Source organism: Spermophilus citellus, assembly GCF_964194105.1.
Source record: "Spermophilus citellus genome assembly, chromosome: 16".
Taxonomy (NCBI): domain Eukaryota; kingdom Metazoa; phylum Chordata; class Mammalia; order Rodentia; family Sciuridae; genus Spermophilus; species Spermophilus citellus.
Window position 1 is genome coordinate 972,886 of NC_138196.1, and position 25,681 is coordinate 998,566.

At 37.8% G+C, this 25,681-nt stretch overlaps 1 protein-coding gene across 4 annotated transcripts in view; it reads left to right on the top strand.

Moving 5' to 3' along the window:
* The window catches only part of LOC308635152 (pleiotrophin-like), a 98,607-nt gene extending 74,446 nt beyond the window's left edge, over positions 1-24,161 (top strand). For 3 of the 4 annotated variants that reach the window (XM_081269425.1, XM_081269427.1, XM_081269426.1), the window contains exons 2-5: positions 1,379-1,494; positions 2,545-2,718; positions 4,884-5,045; positions 24,005-24,161. In XM_081269425.1, coding sequence (XP_081125551.1) covers positions 1,380-1,494; positions 2,545-2,718; positions 4,884-5,045; positions 24,005-24,060 — 507 coding nt within the window. In that variant the 5' untranslated portion in view covers position 1,379 and the 3' untranslated portion in view covers positions 24,061-24,161. The remainder of the gene's footprint in view (positions 1-1,378; positions 1,495-2,544; positions 2,719-4,883; positions 5,046-24,004) is intronic. The other variant, XM_081269428.1, reaches the window with a different exon arrangement.
* The last annotated feature ends 1,520 nt before the right edge of the window (positions 24,162-25,681 follow it).

Sequence of the window (25,681 nt, forward strand, 5' to 3'; positions counted from 1 at the left end):
CAACTGTGAGAACTCTTACAAGACTTGGAAACCAGGAAATCTAGATTGGCTTCTTATGTTATTCATGCCCCATGAAAAGCACAGCAGAAAAAAAAACCCTCGGAATCAATAAGAACCTTCCTGTGTGACCATTATTTGGGCACAATCATAAAAATTTAGTATTAGGAAGAATGAAACATCCAATATTAGAGTGTAGAAAGTGATGGAGATGGTTGGTGAATAGCTCGCCAGGGTATGTGACTCAATGAAATGACTAAATGACCAAAACATTAATTTTAATTCTGAAGTGAAATGAGCCTTATTCATACAATGGATCCCAAGTGATTGGTTGAAAAATAAAGACTAATAAGAGACAGCATATCCAATGTCCCTGAAGTAGGGACAAATTCACCAAAAATGGTATCATTTCAAAGATATTTTTGAATGAGAATAAAGTGGTCTCAATATTTTATATATATGAATGGTTTTATTTGGATTAGAGTGTAAAAACAGCTAAAGTCATCTATTGCCACATTTGGAATAAGAAGTGTTCCGAGCTAATGACCATAGACATTTGATCCCCTGGGTGGCCCTGGGCCTTCCACTGAGACTTCTTTCAGGGGTGTATTGGCGATGTGACCTATATCTATATGATACTAGTTTGTCACAAGTGGCTTCAAGATCTAGAGGGTCTTTCTAATGTTATCTGGGGATTTTGATTCAAGTCAAATGTGGAGAAGAATTTCAATTATGAGTGAATATAATGACACCTCTCTGCATCCTAGAATTTAGAGACTCTTTAGAACATAAGTTCAGAGCTGGTGCTGCCTGTGTCACAGGTGTGCTAGTTTTACTTCTGTGCTCCAATCTGTGGTCGATTAATGAATACCGGAATAATGATGAGTGAAAAGATCCGGGAAAGCAATAAAACTATCAAAGCCATTAGTTATTAGCAATGCATCTAAAGAGAAGAAGTAAACATAGTCTTGTATGAGATAATATTTCATTATTCAAATGAGCCCTGTAAACTACAATGCCCTGGTTGTTTCTAGGAATTATCAGGAATTCTGAAGATGGTTGTAGCTGTTGATGTTACCAAGTGATGCTATCAGCAAAATTTGCTATAGGAGTCTGCTAAAATACATGTCTTCAAAATTCTTTCACTTCCATAATTCCTGGAATTATGTGGAAAACTTGCATTTTATCTGTAAATACTTGACTGGTCACAGAAGATCATGTATTTCGACAGCTACTGGGGAGAAGAGATAAAATTCTGCTTATAATAGTTGACATGCATCTTTCTGAAAGCCAACATTCCACAAATGTAAAGTGGAGCCCTTCCTTCGTCTCTCTGTCTGAGGTTGACATCTCTGTTTCTTCTTTCTCTCGTTATTCCTAGAATGCAGTCCCAACAGTACCAGCAGCAGCGTCGAAAATTTGCAGCTGTCTTCTTGGCATTCATTTTCATTTTGGCCGCTGTGGACACTGCTGAGGCAGGGAAGAAGGAGAAACCAGGTAAGCAGCAGAGTTAGGATGGCATGCCTCATTGATTAATAGCCATCGAACCCAGCTCCCCGCCTTTGTTCCCAGCTCCCTTGCCTTTAATCCCTCCTCCCCCCCTTTTTTCTTTCTTTCTTCTAATTATTTAGAAGCAGCAGAGACATCTCCCTTATTTTTTCCTCACTGTAGGTTCTGGAATATGATCATATTAGGGGGTCCCTGTATAGAACATTGACTATTAATCAGGTGCTTTTATAAAAGAAGAGATTCTTATAATGAAGCCTAAAGAATGTGAGGAGATGCTGTGTTAGAAATAACAGCTCTTAGTCATTTAAATATGTCATCTCTCTTCCCCAAATAATGTCACACAGGATGTTTGTTTCAATCTTAAATTTACAAAGAAGGAAACTGAAGCCCATGTAGCACCTTCCCTGTGTCACTCCCAGAGTCAGAACAGGCTGTGGAGTGGGGAGTCTGCTTATGTCTGTGTTATGTCTGTTATTCCATCCACAAGGCAGAAAGGGATGTCCACCTGCAGTGAAATAGATAATCTAATAACTGTTGGTTCTAATAGAATGTTTTCTCTTTCGGCCTAATTTTTTCTGAACATCTGATTTTTAAAAATACTTTTTTAGTATATTTGGAACACAATACCTTTATTTTATTTGTTTATTTTTTATATGGTGCTGAGGATTGAACCCAGCATCTTGCATGTGCTAGGCGAGCACTCTACTGCTGAGTCACAACCCCAGCCCTTGAACATCTGATTTTTTTTTAATATAAATATTTGCTTGTAGAAAGAGATGTCAGTAAATCACTTAGTTTAACACATATAGGAGTTAAACTAGTAGTAGTTCTAGCTCTTCCTTCAGTTTTATTTCTCTCTTTGCTTGATTACTCATTGATTCGATCAGGTGACTGACATCTGTCACATTCCTCCTGTTTACTGGACAGAAGGTAGAGGTAAACAGCTCTCTACAGTTAAGGCTCTCAGGATGAACCTAGTTTTATCTAGGAGATAAACAGTTTTCTGAATGTTGGTTATTTTTGGTTCATTACTTCCAGAAAAAAAAGTGAAGAAGTCTGACTGTGGAGAATGGCAGTGGAGCGTGTGTGTGCCCACCAGCGGGGATTGCGGGCTGGGCACCCGGGAGGGCACCCGCACTGGAGCCGAGTGCAAGCAGACCATGAAGACCCAGAGATGTAAGATCCCCTGCAACTGGAAAAAGCAATTTGGAGGTAAGACTCTTTCTACTGTGCTACTGCTTTAGTCTATTCTGAGATAATTCTGGTGTATTTCCATCAAATGTCTTTTTGAGTTTGGGTACTATTTCTTTCTAAAAAAGTTTATTTTATCAGCTGCAAGATGACCACACATCTTGTCTTAACCCCAGGATTTCTCAGCTTCTGCACCAGTGAGACACTCTGGACCAGGTGATCTCTTGTTGTCTTATGCAGGATATGTCCTGTGCTTACTGGTTTCCAGTGACACTTCCCCCCCAACAGATGAGTAAACAAAAAATATCTCCAGGTATTAATGGCCAAATTTGAACTAACTTCTTTTTCAAGTTTCCTCTTTCAAGTTCCTTTAATTTTCTTTCCCCATTTTATTAACTTCCTTTTCCTTATGTCCCTCTGTTACACTTAAGCCCTCTCCCTTTGAATTCCTCTCCTCCCTTCACATAAGTTTATAGATTCACTTATCGATCAAACAGGGGCTGGTCATGGCCAATTTTTATAGATTTTTTTCCTCTCACTGACTGCTCAGCCTCATGTGGATCTGATCTGTATATCTGAGGCAGATTCTCTCAACACTTTCAACTTCAACTCAGTATTGAACCCCAGGTGCTTTGTCTTTTGTGGCCATTGTGGGACCTAATACCCCCAATGTAATACCTGTGTGATGGAAAAATGCAATGTACACTGGTCTATTGGCAAGTTGAAGAAGGCCAATGCATGTTTCTTTCTCTCTGTAACCTTTGGGGTACATTTTTTTCCAAGTTCTGGGGACTGAACTCAGGGCCTCACACATGCTAGGTAAACACTGTACACTGAACTACTTCCCAAGTACTTGGGGTACATTTTTGAATGATGAGGAGCTCAGTAAAGGCACACTGGGCTCTGGTTCAGATGCATTTTAGTTTTGCCTATGGGAACCTTAAAATTCCATCTATGAAAAGTTTAACATCTTTAAGGATTGGCATATATATATATATATATATATATATATATATATATATATATTGACATATTATATATATAATGTTTACAGATACACACACACACACACACACACACACACACACACACATATATATATATATATATATATATATAAACAGGAAAAATATGAAGAAAGTACTAGTAAAAAAGTGAGCAAAACACATTAGCAGACATTTTAACAAAGATAATACATAGGTGGCCAATAAGCACCTGAAAAGATATTCGACTGTTTTTCTCCACCAGGGAACTGGGAATTGAAACCATAACGAAATATCACTATACACATGTCAGAGTGGCTACACAGAGCAGCTACACAGACAAACATAGTGGTAAAAATACTAAATGCTCGTGAGTGTGCAGAGAACCTAGATCACTTGTAGTGCTAGAGGAAATACAAAATTATTCAACTGCACTTGAAAGGATTGTGATGCTTTTCTCTTAAAAAACTAAACATGGATTTACCATGCAATCTATCAGTTTCTTGGTCTTTATCCCAGAAAAATGAAAACTTCTCTTTCTACTAAAATATGAAAGTTTATAGTACTTTTATTTGTAATAGCTAAAAAGTAGAGAAAGAAAAATAAACAGATATCTTTCAACTGGTGAATGATTGACCTAAATGTGGTATAACCATACCATGGAAGGCTAGTCAGCAATAATAAATGCAGTCTATTGACACATAGAACTTTGGTGGATTTCCAAGAAATTATGCTAAGTAAAAACAAGACAATTTGAAAAGGTCAGAGACTGTTTAATTTCACTTACATAACATTCTTAAGATGACAGAATTAAAGAGTTGCAGAAAAGATTGGTGGCCAGGCATTTAGAAGTTAGAAGACTGTGTCTATAGATGACGATGCACAGGACCTCTGCATTAGGAGCTGCTCATGGCATTGGTAGTGATGTGCATTGACATGACACACAAATTTAAATAGACACACAGAACTTATTCTGTGGCAGGTTTTGTGGTGGTGCTACCAGGCTAGAGTTATGCAAAATACCAGGTTGGAACAAACTGGGTGAAGACTATATGGAATTTCTTTGTATCACTTCTAACGACATCTGTTAATCTATAATTATCCCAATACGAAAAATTAAAAACAGAAGTCTACCGCCATTACCATGGCATCAGAACAGAATCTCTCAAAGGTTTGTGTCTTATTTGACCCTACCTGCTTTAGCCGAGTGCAAGTACCAGTTCCAGGCCTGGGGAGAATGTGACCTGAATACGGCCTTGAAGACTAGAACTGGCAGTCTGAAGCATGCCCTGCACAATGCCGACTGCCAGAAGACAGTCACCATCTCCAAGCCCTGCGGCAAGCTGACCAAGCCCAAACCTCAAGGTAGGTCCCTGTCCTTCTTCCACAACTTGAGTATTTTACTGGACTCAGGCACAATCTCCAAATGCGGGATCCTAAATTTTCTAGAAGGAAATCTTAGCGAGCCCCTTAAGAAAGTGATTGGAAAAGTCCCAAATACTGAGCAGTGCAGGCAGCCAGAGAGTTCAAGTTGATGTCTTCTGCATAGCTGACAGGGAGGCAGGGAGAGGTGAGTAAAAGGTGTCAGTTGTCAGTTAAGCTGTCAGATGTGTATTCAAGATAGGTGGACATACATTCCAAACTCTAAAACAGCAGAACTAGGTCCTGAGGAGACAAACTTAGGGGGTTCACAAGGCAGATTTTAAATCAGACCTCTCTGACATTATCTGCAATGGGGTTTTCACAAAGTCCAATATGGCCAGTGTCCTTCCAAGAAGAGGGACTAGGACTCAGACACACACAGGGGTACCATGTGAAGACACAGGGAGAGGACAGCCATCTACCAGCCAAGGAGAGAAACTTCAGAAGAAATCAGACCAGTCAGACACTTGGATCTCAGATTTCCAGCCTCCAGAACTCTGAGAAAGCAAATCTCTATTGTTTAAGCCAATAATTCTGTGGTACTTTAATTACAGAAGCCTCAGCTAACCAATGCACTAAGTCTCAGTGAGCTCTAAATTAAAATGTCCTCTTGGATTCTACTCCTATTTGAGCCCTAAAATAATCTTCCCCAAATTCATAATACCAGAAAAATTAAACAGAGAAATTCAGAATAATGACCATATGATGAATAAAAACAGAAAATAGTAAATCCCCAAGAAGTGGAGGAGGAATGGCTAGTTGGTACCTGAATTCTTTATGCATGTCCAGCTCTTTGGCCTCTGATGGAGTTGTCCATGAAATTGTTTACCTTCAACTTCAGGATGGCCAGGTATGAGGTTGGACTTGTGAATGATCACTCCAGGATTCAGGCTGCCCTTTCCAGATTATGGAAATCTCCATTTGCATTAGTGTGTTTTTAGAAAGCACGAACTGGGGCTAAGGTTAGTGCTGTGGGTAGCTGTGCCAACTTTCTAAGTATTATGGAAAACCACATGGATCAAATTAAAACCAGTCACTGCATCTATGAAGTGTAAAACTTCTCCAAATCAATGAATTCAGAGGTATAGTCTTCAAATTAGTTTCTTTTAAACCAGCTGTTAAATATATTCAGCATAAATATAAAATGGAAAGAAAAAGAAATGACAACCTCTGCACCCCAGCACTGTGATCCTCAACCTAAGCTGCACGTTAGAATTCTTTGAAGAAGCTTCTAGACATCCCAGTGCATGAGCATAAACTAGAGCACCTAAGTCAACATCAGTTTTTTTTTTAAAAAGTTAAATGATCCTTAGACAGTTTCACTATGTATTCAAAATTCAGAGCTGCTATTTTCTAATAAAAAAAAAACACCAACAACAAATCAAGCGGGGATACACGCATTCACATTGTTTTTGGAACAGAGGGAAGGAGAAACCACCCCTTAATAAAAGGGGAGAAAAAAGTGAGAATGTGATTAGGTAGGGGATGGTGGGGCTTGGTGAATGTGAAAGATGCTGATAAGTTTAGAACACACAGGCCATGACTTAAGAAAGACCCCTAAGGGTTTAAGTAAATATGTTCAAGTCTTTTAATTGAACTGGTGGATAGCTCAACTTTTTACCTTTCCCACCTAGTAATATTTGATGAAGGTTAAAAGTTTGTTTCAGGCTTTCAGCTTGAATAATGGTGGAAAAAAGTCTTCCAGGTGGGTAGACATTCTGTAATGTTCATAAATAATAATGAGCTAAATTATGTAATTAATTGAAAATGGATTAGCCTAAGTGAGTGCCATGTTTCAACTACTAGTTATGCATTTTCTAGGTCATTAAAATGTAATTTTCCCTCTGTGCATAATGTGCTTTTGTTAAAGCCAACCAATCTTTTCCCTCTCAACAGAGGAGGGTTTTTATGAATGCCATTTTTGGCATTAGACACTCTGCACAAAGAATAATCTTATTGTAGGAGTTGAGCCAGGGAGATGTGGCAGATAGCAAATTTTCTTAATGGGAAAAACACACAAATTCCATGATGTATTTTTCATGGTTTAAATACAATATAACACCGGGAGCTGTGGCTCCAGTCAGTAATCCCATTGGTGCCAGAGACTGAGAGTCCCAAATTCAAAGCCAGCCTCGGCAATTTAGCAGGGACCTAAGAAAGTTAGAACTTGTCTTTAAATACAATATAAAAAAGGGCACGGATGTTGTTCAGGAGTTCAGCCCTCCTGCATTCAATCCCTAGTACCAAATATTAATTAATTAATACTATGTAACAAGTGGCATGTATGAGTTTATATGATTCTGTACTATTTTACTCAAATAAGCTAGGTTATGGATTATTTGAAACCATAACCTTAAGATAGCTCATTTTCTTCTGATCAGTGAAATTAGCATTCATATTAAAATGGAATCTGTAATGGCAACCTTATTCTGTTTCCACCCCTGTGCATTGCTCAAAGTATTTTGCATATATTATTTCATATAATGCCATATGTCCTTACAGGTAAATATTATTATAATAGAAACTGAGCAACAGTGGTTAATTTGTTTACTTAGGGGTACATCTCTAATAAATGACAGAGCCAAGATTTGGCCAACTCTAAACTTGTGTTCTCTTTTGCACTTGCTGATATCTTATCTAAATCCCATATAAGTATGGGATTTATTTTCCTTTGAAGTAGAAGGTTAGCTTTGTAAAGCCCAAGACAAGTGTGTCAAATGGAAGAAGACGTTTTCTGCAATATTATTTTTAAGACAATTCTGGAAGACTTTCAGCAGAACATGTTTCAGGAGAATAGGAACCTGGCCTTTTTGTTTTCTATTGTATCCCTTATGCCTAGAACAAGGTGGCACATAGTAAGTAGTGAACATATAGTTATGCAATAAATGAGTGCTAAGCAAAAAGGTTTTGCACCTGAAATCCATCAAACCCTAGTGGAAACTGCAGTGGTAGTCCTTTACCCAAGCTTTTCCCAAAGTGGTCCAAATAGAAATGACTTTCTTCATTCAGGAAAGAATAAATCAATAATCCCTTCTCTTATTTTAAATCAATGCAGGAAGAGGAGAAAGACAAGTAGAAATACACTAATTTTAAGTGGGCACTGTGATAGGAGCTCTTCATCACTTAATTTAAACGTCAAAGCAGTTCTACGCAGTCAATTTTATTTATCCTGCCTTATATGAGAAAGCACAGGCTCAGGGAGGTTCAGCAACTTGCCTGAGGTTTCACAGCTTTTAAGTCCTTGAAGCAGGATTTAAATCCATAGTTCACTGACATCAAACTCCGTCTGCTTTTTCAATGACACCATGCTTTCTCTTGTTACCCCAAACTCATGAAACTCTGGTAATATTAGATAATTTTCCCATCTAAAATCATTAAATAGTAGAGTTTCTGGGGAACCTCCCTATCTGTGCTAATGCTCAGTGTCAAATGACAAAAAATCAATTATTCAGCCATGTCTTTCCTGTTGTCTAGTGGAATCAGTTTCAATGTTCATTCTTGCTGAGATCTTTTATATTTTTTGTCTTTTTTCAAACAGGGACTATTGGACTTTTTACAGCAGACTTTCAAAAATAAACTGCATAGGATATCATGGTCTTCAAGAAAAAAATAAGCTTAATTATTTCATGTAATTTAATTAATGGGTACATAAACAAAAACATGTTTTTCCTCCATCATTATCCTTCTCATCAAACCCATGATCAGGCTCAGTTTTGTTTGTCTTGTTTTCATTTTTTTTTTCGAGAACCCCTCAAATTTACCTCTTTTACTTTCTCACCTGTTCTGTTTTGGGAAATGGTACTGGATTAATATAAAAACTGTTTGATTTCTAGTGTGAAAAACCCATGCTTAAATTTTAGAATGGAACATAAAGATATGAATAAGGTTGTGACTTATTCAAGAGTGAATTGAAGAAGACTGAACAATAACCTTGATTTTGACAACTACTAATAAGGCTAAAAGATTTTTATAAGACTTTACTGAGAAAGAAGGGGAGGTTTAATATCTAAAGTCGATATTTAAACACTTGGTTAAAATATACCACTTAGTTTAAAAATTGCTTTCCAATTCACCCTAGTGCAGGCCAACATCAGTGTCACTCAAGGTATAGAAGGTACCCTTCCTAGTGCTCTGAAAATTCGTGTTGATTCTATAGTCTAGCTTGAGCCCATAATTTCAATGCTTATCAATGTCACATTGGAGCCTCTACCTAAAGATTCTTTCACGTGGAAGCCCCACTTAAACCAAAGAGAACATTCAATCATGCAATTTTATTTTCCTCTGCAGATATAACATTGTAAAGATGCCTATTTGGAAGGCAGCTTACCTGGGAATTGAAAGTCAGCTCCGAGGAAGGATCATTACTCAACTGAGAAATTGAAACTGGAATGTGCTTAACTATTAGAAGAATTTAACATTGATATATTAGTGAATGATTGTGTTGGAGACTTCAGCTTTTATTTTCTTAGAAAAAGAGATGAAAAGTTTTAATTAAGTTTCATTTAATTACTGAAAAAAATCCTATATCTGTCAGAGTTTGGGGCATAGCAAGATCTACTCCAGATATTTTAGGAGAAAGGTGTTTATTCAAGGGTCTTATATAGTTCAAAGACTCTCTGGGAGGGCTGGAAGATCTGGCTTGAGTCTTGCAAAGCCAGCAATAATGAAGCCAAAGGCAATAGATTCAGAAGAAATACCTAATCACACATGTGACTGATCTAGCTGAAACCCTTTTACTGAAATTACCCACTGCCTGGCATGTATGATGTGAAGAATTGAACCCTGGAAACTCCACTATAGCTGTCTCCCAAACCAGACACACATCTTTTCTTTCCAGAATCGTCAGTCTCTCTAAGTTTGGCCACTGTTGTGAGTTACTAACTTTTGTCTCCATCCATTAACCTATCTACCTGGTAGAAACTAGATTGCTCCCCTGCTGCAGGGGAGTCTGGGAAATGTGTGTTTGGCTTTCCAGACTATACCTCTAAACACAAGAGGGGATGCTGAAAGGGTCTTGAATTGGTATTTTGTGAGCTCCTCTGCCAGAGTGAGCAGGAATGTTGGAACGTGTTAGAGTCGATCATTAGAATCATCCTGCTTCTTTTCTTGGACTAGATGAGGCCCTGATGCCTGGAGAAAAGGTGGACAGAAGTGGTCTTATTTGGGACAATTGAGTGTCCCATTATATAGAGAGTTAGGTTTTTCCTCTTTGGAACCATTTGAATTTTTTTTCTTTTTCCTGTGGGGCTAATTGATCTGTGAAATAGTGAAGAAAACTGGAAATAAAAGTCAGTTGTGCTGACAGCTCTGTGGAGAGTCTCAGAGTAGAGGACTCTTCAGAGGATAAGTAACTCTTTTCCCAGCCTTGGCTGTTTCTCAGGGATCCCCTTAGACGGTTGGTTCTCTATGGAATTAGAGGATTGCCAAGACAGGGAGGGCTTCCAGGAGACACCCATCTGTCTTGGAATCATGGCCCTATAGCCAGTCCCATCTGTGTGTGGTGTGGCCTCAAGGAGCACGCATCAGTCTCTAGAGTGCAGAGTCAAGCTGGGGCTCCGGCTGGGGCTGGGGCTGGGGCTTGTGTGGGAGGAGCCAGTGAACTTAGAATTTTCTGGGGGGCACAGAAGATATTACCTGATGATCATCTTGGAACATTCCAGGGTCTTGGATTATTGTTCACATGGCAGTTGTTGGTCATTGCTTTTAAAATAAGATGGACAAATAAAAGATACTGTGAAACTCCTTTAGGTCTTGACAAAGTTAGCATGGCATTCATGGCGGCCTCTAAACTTGACCTCTGAACCTGCCAACAGAAAGGACATTCTCAAATGGTTCCTGGGACAGGCAGAGGCAGGAGTCCCTGGATAGATGTTGGGTTGTAGGTGGTTGGGGAATGAGCGTTAATCCCTCCTGCCTTCTTTAAAAATCCACACTGTGCTGCAACCAGACACTTGACCAACTTCCCTGCTCATGATAACCCCAACTCCTTTTATTTCTTCCCAGCTATTTCTAAAAGTTCTGCCACTGTGCCACTCTCTTTTGGACAAGTGCCCAGCCTTCTCTTAGGTTTGACAATTTATCTTTGAAAATCAAAAAAAAAAAAAACAGTAGCTATTTAAGTCAAGGCTCCTCTGTGTGCAGGACTCAGTGTTTGGCAGCTGATTATTAAATGGGAAAAGGGGTCAGTAAAGGGATAGTCCCAGTATTCTCAATCCTTTGTCTATTAAATAGATGCTTTTATTAGTTCCTTTAAAAATAAAAAAAGTTCTCCAACATTTCTATTTTCTGGGCTCTGATACCCCTCAGGAAGGAGCGTAGCAACACTGTATAGATGGGCTTTGCTAGGCTGAGACTTTGAGAGAGGCAGAGGGGCAGAATCCCACCATGGGCTATCCCAGGACCTCCCCCTCCCCCACCATAACCACTGACAGGGGTGAAAAATGGGGGCAGGGATACTGCCTACTGCCCTTGAATTTGACCTGGAGTGGTAGCATGGGATACCTTGTGGGAGTTCTACAGTTCGCGTTATCAGAGGAAGAACTCGTTCTCAGTTTGGTCTCAAGATTTTTAAATTTCGTATTCTGCTTGTGGAAATTTCTTTTAACACCTATATTTTCCTTCCTATGATATTGCACTTGAGGTAAGAAGATCTAATTCTGTTCCTTTCTTATTAGAATGATATGCTTTGTCTTTTGTAAGTTAGTGTTAACAATGAATACCTCATAGCGTTGTTGTTAAGATAAAATTTAAGGACTATAGTTAAAAATTCTTGGTAAATGTGCAGTGGTTTTGAGACTGTTTCCTTTTTTTTCCAAATAGCTTTCTTGAGGTAGGTGTTTCAGCAATTTTTCAGGCAAGAGAAGAATTATGCTGATTATAATAGTATCTATAGTTAATAATTATTTAGTGTCATAGTTTAGTACATTGTTGACATGCAAAGTCATTGAATGTTCACAAAACTCTAAAATAGTATTATCATCTTCAGTTTTACATACAAGGAAACAGAGGATGTAGTGAAATTAAATGCCTAGGGCAAGGTTATAGTGCTCATAAGCAAGGCAGTCTAATGCAATATCCCCTGCCTTATGAAAAGTTCCTTCTCTGTATCTATTTGATATAGGTATCCAAGTTTCTCATGTAAACATAATGAGACATCCTGCTCATGAGTCATCCTAATTGGTCTCTTGCATGACCCATGGGCCAGACATTGCTGGTACACTCTGCCCCAGTCAAGAAGACCCCCAGTCCTCAGAAGATGGCAGGATGCATTGTGATGTCTTATGCATCTATTCTCTGCACCTGTAACTCTTTTTCTCCTATCATTCATTCTATAAAATCTAGCTTGCTCACTCAGTGGCCAGGAGATGGGTCACTGGGGGCATGAGTGGATGATAGGTGCATTATTCATTCCTTGAGTGGGTGTTGTACACTAGAGTTAGCACCAGTGAAAAAATAATGACTTTAATGGGATTATAAGTGGAGCAGTAGAGGCAGAGAGATACATTCCAGTGTTTTCACACCAAGTAACAAATGCTATGAAAAGGAAGACTAGTCCTTTGGCACCATTTCTAATTTATTCACTTATTTATAAAATCTAATACAAGCCCTACAATGGGGTGAAGAGTATGTTAAGTGCTTGTGATACTTAATAAGTAAGTCTCCCCCCTCATCCTTTTATTGCTATGTTCTACTGGAGGTGGACAGAGAGTGAAAACATAAAGAAATAATAATTGAAGTGATAACTCCATATTGGAACAGGTGACCTTAAAAACCAAATTGACTGAAAGGGAATAGTGTAGAGAAAGTAACCAGGGAAAGTCTTTTTCAGAAGGTAACTTCTGAACTTGGTCATGATAGAGAAGAGGTGAACCAATTTAGAGCTATGAATGAAACATGGTGAAGTTCAAAGTCCTTCAGGCCAAGAATTTTGCTGAAGGACTAGAAAAGATATCAGAGTAGAATCTTGCCAGACTTCTTTTCCTAAATATGAAGCCACCGACTTCTCTGAAGTGGTTTTTCTGAGAAGGCACTAACTATGCTGTGCTGAGCGCACATCTACCTTGCCTCACACAGAAACTCCTATGAGTCACATCTTATTCACCTTCATAACTTGATGCATCTCAGAGGACTGGTTCATGGGAGGAACTCAGTTAAGTGTACTGACTTGCAGGAATGAAAAAATATGATGTATTTGGCTAAATTGTCCTGGTCTGGCTCACTAGGACACCTCATGCATTCACTGGCTTCAAATATATGCAGAGAAATTGCGGTTAACAAACAAGGAGCTCACCTGAAAGAGTAGTTATCTCAGTGTTTCACATCCATCTTTAGTAAATAATTTTTGGTCCTAATTGTCAGGGCAGATGTGAGAACTAGGAGCTATAAATATAGGTAGGGTTTGCTTCATACTGTGTGTCTACTTTCATCTCCCTGGGTAAATTCCACGCTCAGAGACTCATTAGTTGTGCACACAGAAAACAGCCATACAATAATTAATGTTAAGGAAGGCAGTGTAATAGAACAATGCTCACACTAATTACTTACTGGGTTGAGTATCTGATTTTTTCTCCCCCTGAAACTTTTGCATTTTTCCTTTCTGACTTCTGAATGGAGAATTTCTTCTGGTGAAAGTTGTAGCAATTGTCATTTACTGAGAATCATTAAAGCAGTTTCTATTCACTGAATATCTGTGATACAACAGAATTATGCTTAACCGTTAGCATGCTTTGTCTGCATTAAACCTCATGGCATCCCCAAACAATTGTATTCACATTTTACAGTCTAGGACACTAAGATTGTAACTTATACAAGGTCACCCCACCACTGAATGGTCAGTCTTGAACTTGAAGATAGGACAGTGGATTTCTAGTTCTTTTCAGTTATACCACTACTTCCCAAAGAGGGTGTCTTTGATATTCTAAATGATGATGATGATGATAATAATAATAATAATATTTTGTTTTGATAGCAATCATAGGCTATTCCTATAGGCATATTTGGAATGATTTATGTTTGACTCCTATTAAATAATTCCTGACCTGAGCATGCCTTTGTATAATGATTGAAGCAAAGCCAAAGGAGATGGGTCACTATAGGTTGCTGTTGTGCTGTATTTTTCAAACAGGGATCAATTATAGGAGCTTCATTTCTTGAAAGTTAGAAATATTGGTGTAAGACACCTTGTTCCACTGAGCATCCTCCCAGTCTAGACCCTAGACTGCACTGTCTTCTCTCTGCTGTGAAATTCACGGAGACTGTGCTTTGCCAGGATCTTAGGCACTGCCATACTAGAAAGCGGTGCCATTGGTGAGGATACATCACATGCTCGCAGTGACTCGACTCAGCTTTGCACTGATGCAAAGCTTCCAGGAGTCCACAGGGAAATCAAAGCAGACTGGCTGGTGCTTAGCGTACAAAGGCAGAGGAAAGAAAAAAAAATGACTTTTTCTAGAAGAGTAAACATTATTTGTAGAAAAGCTCATCAGAAATTAAGAGCACAAGATGCAGGTAAAAATTTCTCTGGTGTCCTGCTGCTCAGGCACATAGGAGGTAGGGCCCAGAGATATTTAATTCAGATAAAAAAATTCATAGCACTCTCTTTCAAGGCTATTGAAAATAATTTTCATTCTACAAAAATAAAAAAAAAACATTATTTCAGATCCTCACTCAGATGCACAAGAATAATAAAATTCAATTTTGAAGACTGCTGTCTACAAAATGTAAAGAAGGGCAGACAAAGCTCTTTAGGACACTTGCTGCTTCTATAGATAGAGCTTGAACACCTTCCCTGCTTGGAGTTGGGAGGACAGACATGGAGATGGGTGAAAGAATTAATGCAATGTGCATTTGCGAAACCATCATTGAGCACAGAATCCTATATTACATACTATTGCAGTCTTTAATTATTTAAAATTTAGAAAGAAATTTTAATTCTGCTGGACAAATGAAAAATAATAAATATGCATCTTGTCCCTCTACAGTGAATGAGGATACTCTAAAGCACATACAGACATCTAATTTGTGGCTGCATGTGTTTGCCGGGGCTGCTATAACAAAACACCACACTGTGTGTGGTCTGAATAGCATAGATGTGTTTCTTTACAGTTCTGGAACCTGGAAGTATGAGATCAAGATGTCACAGGTTGGTGCTTTCTGAGCTCCCCTTCGGCTTGGCAGTGGCCATATTGTTGTGTCTTCACTAACGTGTGTGTCTGTTCAAAGCTCCTTGTCTTCCGAGGACATGGTATTGGATTTGGGCTTACCCTAATTATCTTGATAGAGCCTCTGTCTCCAAATATATTCACACTGTGAGGTATAGGGGTTAGGGCTTGGAGTGCATTGAGGGATACCAATTGATTCTATTTCTGTGATTTTTTTTTTTAGTCAATGCAATCTTTTTTATTAGAGCATTTAAATTATACACAGTAGTTGGGTTCATTTGGACAAAATTGCATGCATGGAATTTGATTTACTCCATTTCAACTCCTGTGCCTTGCTTTCCCTCTTCTGCTTCTTCTGCCTATTCCCCTTCCTCTTCTCTACTGACTATGTCTATAATTTTTTGAACCAAAAAGAAACATCCATTTGGAAGCAAATATGGAAGGATTTATGGGGCTGTATGTACTAGGATTTCACACGTGATGGAGTTCAAAATTTCCCCCTTTTCATAAATCATAATTTGATTTTCTAGTAACACTGGTCATATTATGTTAAAGTAGGCATCAGACATGATAATGGGAAATAACGATGTACTAAGTAGGAACTACTTACTATTGCTTATAATAATATGCTTTATTTCTGACAGAGGCTAGATATAACCTACAATACTTTATGAAAGGGCAAGTTTTTTTTTTTTTTTTACCTATGTCCTCATTATTGCAGATATAAGCTCTTAAATATTTAAATGTCATATACGAGACAGTTTTTCTTCCTGGTTTGGGATAGGAGAAGTCAGTGAATCTATTTGGATGAGGAGATCACTGTCAATAAATAAAATGTCTTGAAAGTGGCCCACAAATTAAGGAAGAGACAGAGGTTTTTGCTGCATAAAAGAAAAGCAAACATCAGTTTCTCATCTGGGTGTGTGGAGGGGGAGAGAATAGGTTTAGCTCACGTATAAGAATGTGATGCATATGTGTTAATTAAAATTAGTTTACCTTGGTGATTTTCTGCCTGGTGCACACAGTATAAAGATTTTTCTGCAGGACATCTGAGCATTGGCAGATTTGCCCACTTCTGACTCTACAGTACAAACTGCCTCCTAAAGAATTGGAGAAGCCAGTAGATACCTCTTTGGCTTCCTCTAATGACAGGCCAATAGAGAGATAGGAGGGGAAAGAGGCTAAACACTTAGTGTCAAGGGGTCTGGATTCCACAGCAATGATTTGACTTTATATTACTTACTATATTTACTCATGTGTTACTATTATTATTACTTATTACTTATTACTATTTTATTTATTAATCATTATTTGCTTACATTCATTAACTGATGTTGCAGGACTTGCTTTGTAGGAAAACAAACAAGTTCAGGGACTCTTACTACTTTTGCTCTATTTGGTTGATGAAATAATTTCCTTATTTCCTCCACTAAACCTTCAGTTGCATCTACATTACTCACTAATGCTCTCACGGAGGATCTTTCGATTTTGAGGATTGCAGTTAAGAGCTGAGCCATTTCCCAAAGTGAGTAGGAGCAAAGTAGAAGCTCCTGAAGGGCTGTGAAGATTGAGTTAATGTCTGCACATGGGTGCATGCTCTATTTTTATTTCCTTATACTTGATAGAAGGCATATGTGTTGAAGTGCAGATAGTTGAGAAGGAGAGGGAGGTGATGTGATGATATGGAGAGAAGATGAAACAGGAGGACAGTGAGGGCAGGAAAGTGTCAGAATGTGGGTAGCACTGAAGGGCAGTCCTGTGTGTATGCAGGTAGTACTGAAGGGCAGTCCTGCTTATGCATGTATGCATGTTCTGTGGGCAGCATGTATTCTGTGCACGCTCCTAGGAGTTCATGCATGGAGTTCATGAGACAGGAAATGAGGCAAGTGGTACAACAACACAAGAAGTCAAAGAAGAAGCAAAATTACTACACATTTTATTCAACAGAAGCTTATCTGTGAATAATATATTAAATGAATTTTTTAAAGAGGATACTTCAATTTTCAAATAGATAGAAATTTCTTTCTACATTGTGCCACTTAATATGTGCTACTCTGATTTAAATGGAAATGTTTGGAAATTGAATGAATGGTGCCATGTTAAGAAGCCCAATCTACTAGAGCCTGGACTTTGGATGGACCTTCAAGTTGTACATTCACAATCCAACAAGTCTTATTATCAGTTCTGAGGTACAGTTGATGTGGTGCAAGGAATTAGGTCTCTCTAAGTAGCTGATCTTTAGGGTGAGTGAGTTATTTTAGTAGGTTCAAGAAGGACTAGAAGGATCTTGGTGATATCCAGGATTTAGGGTGTATTTACATTGTGATTTACTGTCTGATAGTGATGTGTTCTTTTTCTTTCAATGAGTTCTTGTGACTTATTGAACAAGTCTCCTGAAACAAACTCATAATGGTTTTTATGACGTCCACAGCCACTGGCCCTTGACCTCTGAATCTGAAGTGTGCATTTCTGAGTGTGTCTACCATCCACAAAGTATGAATTTTTAAGGAACATGTCTCTCATTTCTAGTCTAATCAATACTCCTTCCCCTGACCAAAGCCTCTCAAGTCAGCAGCAAACAGAGGCTGACTGAGTTACAATGTGAGCTCCTCTCAATTACTTTATCTCCTGACTTCCCTCTTAGTTTTCTGTGCATACAGCAGGCCATCTGAAATGAAGTAATCAAAGCAAAGCCTTTGACTGACATTAGCCAGTTCCAGAATTCTCAGCTCTTTGCTTCTTGAAAAAATCATCTTCAGTCAAAGTCTTCAAGAAACCTTTAAATTGATGTTATTCTCTCGAGGCCCTCTTCCAACCCCATTTCTTCCAGAGTTCCCCTATATAGGTAGTGGGAGTAGATGTTTACTTGTGCCAACTGCAAGGCAATTGTATTCCTAAAGGACCTCTGAATAGATGGAAAGAGATGCTGTGTGTTGTTTGATTTTTTGCCTTTTGAGAACAAGATTGCTATGATACACTCTCACATAAATTGCTAAGAATTTGGATTGGCACTTCCTTCCTGGACAGAAAGTTGCCAGTTCTTACCTAGAACTTTAAAAATGTCCTACTCTTTGATCCAGTAAGTATTCTTCTAATAACCTATACTAAAGCAAAATTTAAATATGTTATGCTTTGTGAATAAAACTACCATTGAATTATTATTTATAATAACAAAATGTGGAATGATTCCAATGCCCTATAAAAGAAGAAAGGTTATAGGAGAGAGGGTGACACAAAGGGATTCTATTTGATCATGTTTCAAAGTACACGTGATGGAAAATAGATGCAGTTGAATATTAGCATAAAAATATTCCTAATTAGCTGTTACCATATTCCCAATTAAATCATAGGAAGAAAACATAAATAGAGCCCATAATTAAACATATTGAGAAATAATGGATAATTTTTGTTAATAAATGTATATGTATTTCTTTATTTTAATATAATCTTGGATTGCCTTTCAAACCAGAAAAGTAATTTATATATTTTTTTAAATATGAAATAACTCATAGGGGAGAAATTATATTTTTTTCTTCAGGTTATCACTGATAGGCATATTTTTTCTCTCTAGGAATTCATTCTTCTTGTTGATATTCAAGGTTTTACATTATGTATATCTGGAATGTAATGGTAAATGAGAAGCAAGAAAAACGGGCCTCAAAGCTATAAAAGTAGCAACCACCTTTGCCCATAATTTTTAATATGAACTTATGTGCAATTCTGAAAGGTTGATATAGGGATATCTTAAAATTATTACTTATATCAGCTCCATGAGGACAGAATTTTGTTCTGCTCATCACTATATCCCAGCATCTAGAATTTAGCCTGATAGAGTGGAAAGGGAGTACATATTTGCTCAATGAATAAATGGAAAACTTTTGGACAGCAGTGGTCAATTAAGATCTCAAAGGTCATAATCCTACATAATACTCCCAATGGCCCTCTGAGAAAGATATAGATTTTTATAATCCCCAGGTTATAGGAAACAGATGCAGAATGATTGATTTCCTGCAAATTACAGAGCTGGTTGAGTGGCAGATATTGATTAGAACTAATTCTCTAGGTTAGGACTTGGTTCTCAGTATGATCCTAGCAACATTTCCTGGTTTCCCCATTGCCTCATGGAACCCAAAGGTCATTCATTGTGCTCTTTATTACTTCATTGTTTATTTAGATTTTTTTTTCGTATTTAGAATTAAAAATACATGGACTCAGAATTTATTGTGAAATGGTGCATATTAATTCTTCCTCTTTCTCCCCACTTCCTTTCTTCTTTCCTGTCAGTAGTTGTTATATATTAAAAGAATTTCTTTGGTGAAATTTTGAGTTTTGTAGAAAATATGGTAAAAATGGAACTTCAGTTCCTGTGATCCGTAGAATAAAGTCTGAATCTTTGAGGCTTTTTTCCTTTGGAAAGTCTCAGGACTTTTTGAACACTTTCAAACATATCTTCAAACAAAACTGGCTTCTATTCGAGTAGCACAAGATTTGGCACACCTGCCTTCCTCTCTCATGTCCATATCCCAGTTTTTATGCACACTAGCTTTCATCAACGCAAAACTGGCTAACGAAAGGACCAAGGCTTGGCAACACAGGAAGTCAAACAGCACCAAGGGCCTTACTGTGAGTTTCCAGTGCAGTGATGTCCTCCTGGGCAGTATCCAAGTCACTTCTCAGCAGGTGCCTTTCACAGTCACCTTTTGATAATGGCTTATTTCCAGCTTGCTTTTGTGTCTGCCTCACAGCCTCATTCCAGGTGGGGAAGAGTGTCAGCCTGGGGTATTATTTAAGGTGAGACCTGCAACTTGGCTCTTGTTCAGTGTGAACTAAGGTGCCCTACTGTTCCACATCAGGTTGGTGTCCTACTGCTCTGAATACCTTGCAGGGTGGCCACTATCACTCCAAGACCACATTACTGAGTACTTGAGTTTAACTAGTTACAGCCCTGCTTCAGGCCAATTCATGACTCTGATGGTCACAGCAAACATTTCTCACTATAAACTGGAAGGACTACTAAAATGGGACATTGGTTTTATCAATCCAGGCTTCTACATTAAAGACAAGAAAATGTGTTAAGAAATTTGGATAAATTTCATGTCTGAAATAATTCCTTTCCTCATAAAATATTTATGTTTAAAGATGTACTAAACCATAGCAAGATTTCAATTGAATTTATACTCCTGGCTTTCCTTAAGAGATACTGTTTTTCCACCTACTGGTTAGTTGACTCCCTTTGTTCCCCATTCAAGTATTCCTTTATCCAGTCTGTGTGCAACAAGTATTTCATGAACACAAATGTACTGGCTACTGAGGATACAGGTAGAAAGGACAGAATGGGCTTCTACCCTTGTTGGAAGTAGAAATGCATATCAGTGAATTAGAAATAAAATTAATAGCTCCATTCTAATTTTGGAAAAAGCAATGAGAAGTACAAGATAAGCATCTGTGCATGGAGTTCTGGAAGGTTTTCCTGAAGAAGTGAAACTGAACTAAGATCACAGGGATGAGTAGATGTTGGCTATGTAAAGTTGAGATGGTGAGAGGAAAATTATGAAGCAGAGGCAACGTGTGTAGAGGCTGAGCTAGAAAGACAAAAGGCAGCGCCATGAAGAAGTGAGGCTTGCTCTTGTCAAATGACACACTTATGCATCTCACTGAAGGTTTACTCGTCAGCTGTTATGCATAAATCACCTTGCCCTGGGCTGACATACAACAGTGAGTAGAGATTCCACTCCCTCACTACTAATACTTCAGTGGCAATGGCAACCCCAAAGGTATATGCTCCAGTAAGGGAAGGAGAGCTTCTAACGCAAACCACGAAGTCAGCAAACTAGAACTAATGTTAAAACTGGTGCTTGAAGGGTGGGAGGAAGTGAGAAGATGGAGCAGTAATGGAAGTATGGGGTTGACAAAGAGGACTAGGTTTCAGGTCAAAGACTAGACAGAAAAAAAAAGGTAAGACCCATTGGGGAATAAAAATAAGTACAAATATAAAGACTGAAGTAAAGAGAGGTGATTTGATTGTTTCTGTGTTTTATCCCTTACATAAAAGAGTCAGATCAGGTCTTTGCTAGATCATAGGTTTCATGATACTATTTTAAATTCTGCACATATGCCAGGTCAAAATTGAGAATTTGTTAATAAGTTTTTGAGGCCAGAGAGATAAGCAATGATAAGCTCCTTTAGTCTGCCAGTTAAATAAAAGTCAGAAAAAAAAGGTGGCTTTGATTGGAGGTGATATTACTGACCTGATTTTCTTTATTTGGAAAAATTCAAACAGTTATGTGAAAAATCAAAATGATCTCATTGTAAATGCAAATTCTTCCATCTTTCCATTGAGTTTTACTAAAGACTTCTCATATTTCCATTTCGAGGCCGTGTTAGGATGATGTGCCAATTGTGTCAGAAGAATAAATTGATTGGCATTGTGCAGATTAGTTGGGCAAGTGGTTGATTGCCTGGCACTGGGCAAGTTGTTAATTAGTGAAGAAAAATGAAATGTCAGGCCCAGGTAACAGAGAGGCTCTTCTCTTGCCTTTGCCAAGTTGAATTTGGAAAGTGTTTAATGAGATGGACAACGAACATTAGCTAGATCGAGTAGTGCACAATATTCAAAATAATTTCAAGTTTTATAAAATAAATGTACACAAAACAGCCGATTCATATATCATCCATTCAGACTTAAATATAAAATAGGGTCATGTTAGCTAAACTATGAAAATACTGCATCAAGTACCCATTCTACTACAAATTTCCAAGGGTTGCTCAGTAAGGCACATGAAGAAATTGAGACAAGGAAAACTGGAGTTAGGATCCCAGTTGATATTCTAGATTGTTCCCTGAAGATATGATCTTAATGTGCAGCTATTGCTTAAAATGTCAATCAATGACTAGATACTATTAAATGTTCAAACACTAAATATTTGTCCAGAAATTAAACAGAATACCTTCTTTGACATTACGTGTATCTTTGAACTTGGAAATTCTGGTCATTTCACATTTCACAGGCTGATGAAATGAGACATTTATAAAATCAAGCAAAAAAAGATAGAGAATGAAAGATTAAATCTCTTCAGTATAGAAATGTGGAAAGCTGAGGATAGGCATTAACCGAATGAATATATTTATGGCCAATAATTAAGCCAGCTTTTAGAAACTGCTGACTCAATTGCATATTGGACACTCTTGAAGCCCAATAAAGGAAGCTTCGGAAAATTACATTGAACAGAATTACTACTTTGCCTAGTGTGCAATGGACTTTGGAAGCTACTTGAAAAGGTGATGAGGAGAATAAATAGGAATGGAAATTTTTCCAGCTCTACTTTGTATGATCTGGGAAGTGCACAGTGTTTCTGATTGGCATGATTCCTTAATCAACAATGCTCTAATTCCTGATGGCCATTGCTTTTGTCCCAGTATTCTTCTGTTGCCTACCACATTCAGTGACATGCTCAGTATAAATGTCCTGGTGATGATGAAGAATTTCAATTACACAGGGAAATGTCCCCCTGTTCTTATTCCATTGTCAACTAATGATAACTATGCACCTTTATTGTGCTATTTGTGCTATATTCTGTTCTCAGTGGATTTAGGCAACTCATTTAATTTGGATATTAATCTTGTGGTTGTTTTCATATGCTGTGGTACAATTTTATGCCCACTCAAAAGTGAGTGATCTGACACACAAAAACATTAAATTACTTTCCCCAAGTTTCCCAGTAGCCTGGTGATGTAACCAGAATTTAAACTCTGGCAATCTGACTTCAGACCCTGTACTTAGCTGGTATGATTCTGCCATCAGTGTGGACCAAATGGGTGAAGCAGCTCAGAAACAACTAGCAGTATCTTCTGGCTTGCTAGCTCAGGGATTCTGACCATTCTTGTCTTTGCAGCCAATGTAAATGTGTTCTCCCCTGTACTGTATCCTCTTATTAGAAAAAGAGAAAAGGCAAGAAGTTTGAGTGGAAAAGGATGGAGCCTTTGGATTTAATTTTTTTTAATTTTCTCTTTTTAATTATACATGTCAGTAGAGTATATTTCGACAAATTTATACAAACATGGAGTATGTCTTATTCTACTTAGGATCTCGATCTTGTTGTTGTATATGATGTGGATTTAAATTTTCATGATTTTACTTGCCTGGTTTAACTCAGGTTGGCCTCTTCCATTGGCTTCACTAAGACTAGGAGCTCCTTCAGGGAAATACCAGGCAGACTATGTGTGGTTCATGATTGTTCTGTTCTATGTAAATCAGTTGCTGACTATGTAAGCAGAGGCCATATTCAGAGTGGAAGCATTTTAGAATCATTAATGCTCATAAACAGTTCCTAATCAAAGGAATGAGAGCGCTGAGAGCTTTCTCAGCTAAGCTAAGCTCCTGAAGCTTTTCACTAAGTGGAGGACTAGTTAATTTCCTGAAATAGATGCCTGCATGTAGTGTTTGCTCTCTAAGCAGGACCCCCAAACAATGTTTTCCATACCAAATGGAGGCAACCAACAAGATAACAGGCATTTATAGTTACACCAGGGTAGGCTGTGTTCCTCCTGGCTACTCTTGTGTGCACACACACACACACACTCACACACTTCTGTCCATTTACCAAGAGAACTGCCAAAAGTAAGCACCTTGTCTTATTAATTTTATCTTTTAATTTCTGACCAATTATAAGAAAAGTGGCTTTCCCTTCCCTTAAGGAGCAGTAGCTTGATGGCTTATTTCTCTCTTTCTCTTTTGAATCACAGCAGAATCTAAGAAGAAGAAAAAGGAAGGCAAGAAACAGGAGAAGATGCTGGACTAGATGATCCCACCTTCTGAGGAACAGGAAAAGGGCATCAGCAACCGGAATCAGTTAACTATTGCATTTATACCTACTGTAGGCTTTTTATTCAAAAAATATCTATAGCTTAAGTACATGATAGGCAAAATGATGAGGAAAGAAATTTTTGTAGTAGCATTTTTTAAAATATATACCATAGTACCACTAGGGGCTTATAATAAAGGACTGTAATCCCATTTAGAAAGTTGACTTATAGTACATGGTAAATGATAGACACTTGAGGTAAGGTTTTTGAAGTTATGCGATATTTCACATTTACTTTTTTTCTTTTTACTTTTTTTGGCAGCAATTTAAATGTTGTGAACATGTAAACTACATATCTTTCTAGATATTTTTTTTCAGCTAGACTTTTCTTTTTTTCCCAAATTGAAAAAAGTACATACTAAACAAAGCAGCAATAAAATATAATCACTCCATTTGAGGAAAATACCTTGTTCTCTGCCATTGGATTCTTTTTTAAAAAGTAAGTCAGCAAAATGAGGGAGGGAGAGAGGCAGAACCATGCCCTAGTGCAATGCTGTTGTTTTCTAATTAAAATATTAAAACATGATTTTTTTTTTCATTTTGGCAGAAACAGATGTTTTCTTGATGAAATTATTTTTCCATCTGAGGAAAAAATACTAGAAAAATAAATCAAGGTGATGCTGAATAAAAGGTGCTTTTGTGTGCAATAATTTGATTTTGTGGCTCTCCTTTTGTCACCTTCACTCTTCAGTGCAACTTTAGTGAGAATCCATTCAAATTAGTTACATCACTATGGGCACAAATGTGACACATGTTTTTGCTACTTTCTACAGTTCAAGCATCACTAAACCCAAAATCCCAAATGTTCCAAATCTGAAATGTTCCAAATCCCAAAAATTTGGATTACAAATCTGACACCACACATGGAAATTTCCATCCCTGACTTCATGTGACGTGTTTCAGTCAAAATGGAGGTGCACAAAAAATATTGCAGAGAGTCAGTGTGTACAGCCTTCTACTCCGTAAGGGAAGGGAAAACCACTTTTCTTATAACCTTCAGCCTGTGTGTACAGTGTATAGGAAACATGAATAAGTATGGGTTGCATCCCATCCCCAAGTTGCTCCTCCATCATCATTTAGCCAAACAGCCCATGAACCAGGAAAGAGTTAAGGTGAACTAGAACAAAATATCCCAAGGGAATCACAGTCCTGCAAATAGTCCAAAACCCTTAAACATTTGAAATCCAAACACTTCTCATCCAAAGCATTTCAGATAAGGGAGACTCAACTTGTATTAGTTATTAATAAGTTCAACTGATGCTTCCGAGATCAACAAAAATTACACAATAGTCTAGGAAAGTGGAACACTAAAAGGCTCTTATTGTATTAAGTTTGGGCCAGCACAGTATAAATCAAGATCTGAACACTGAAATACAGAATGATAGTTTGTACTTAGTTTCCATAAACCAAAGCTTTCATTCCCCTTTCTTTCTTTATTTAATTCTTCACCCAGTGAAAAAGACTATTTGTGCAACTCTTATCTGCTGGACTCTACAAAGAGTCTTTAAGTAAACAAGTCTTTGCTTCTACTATTCAGAGTCTAGGAAAACTGGTTGAG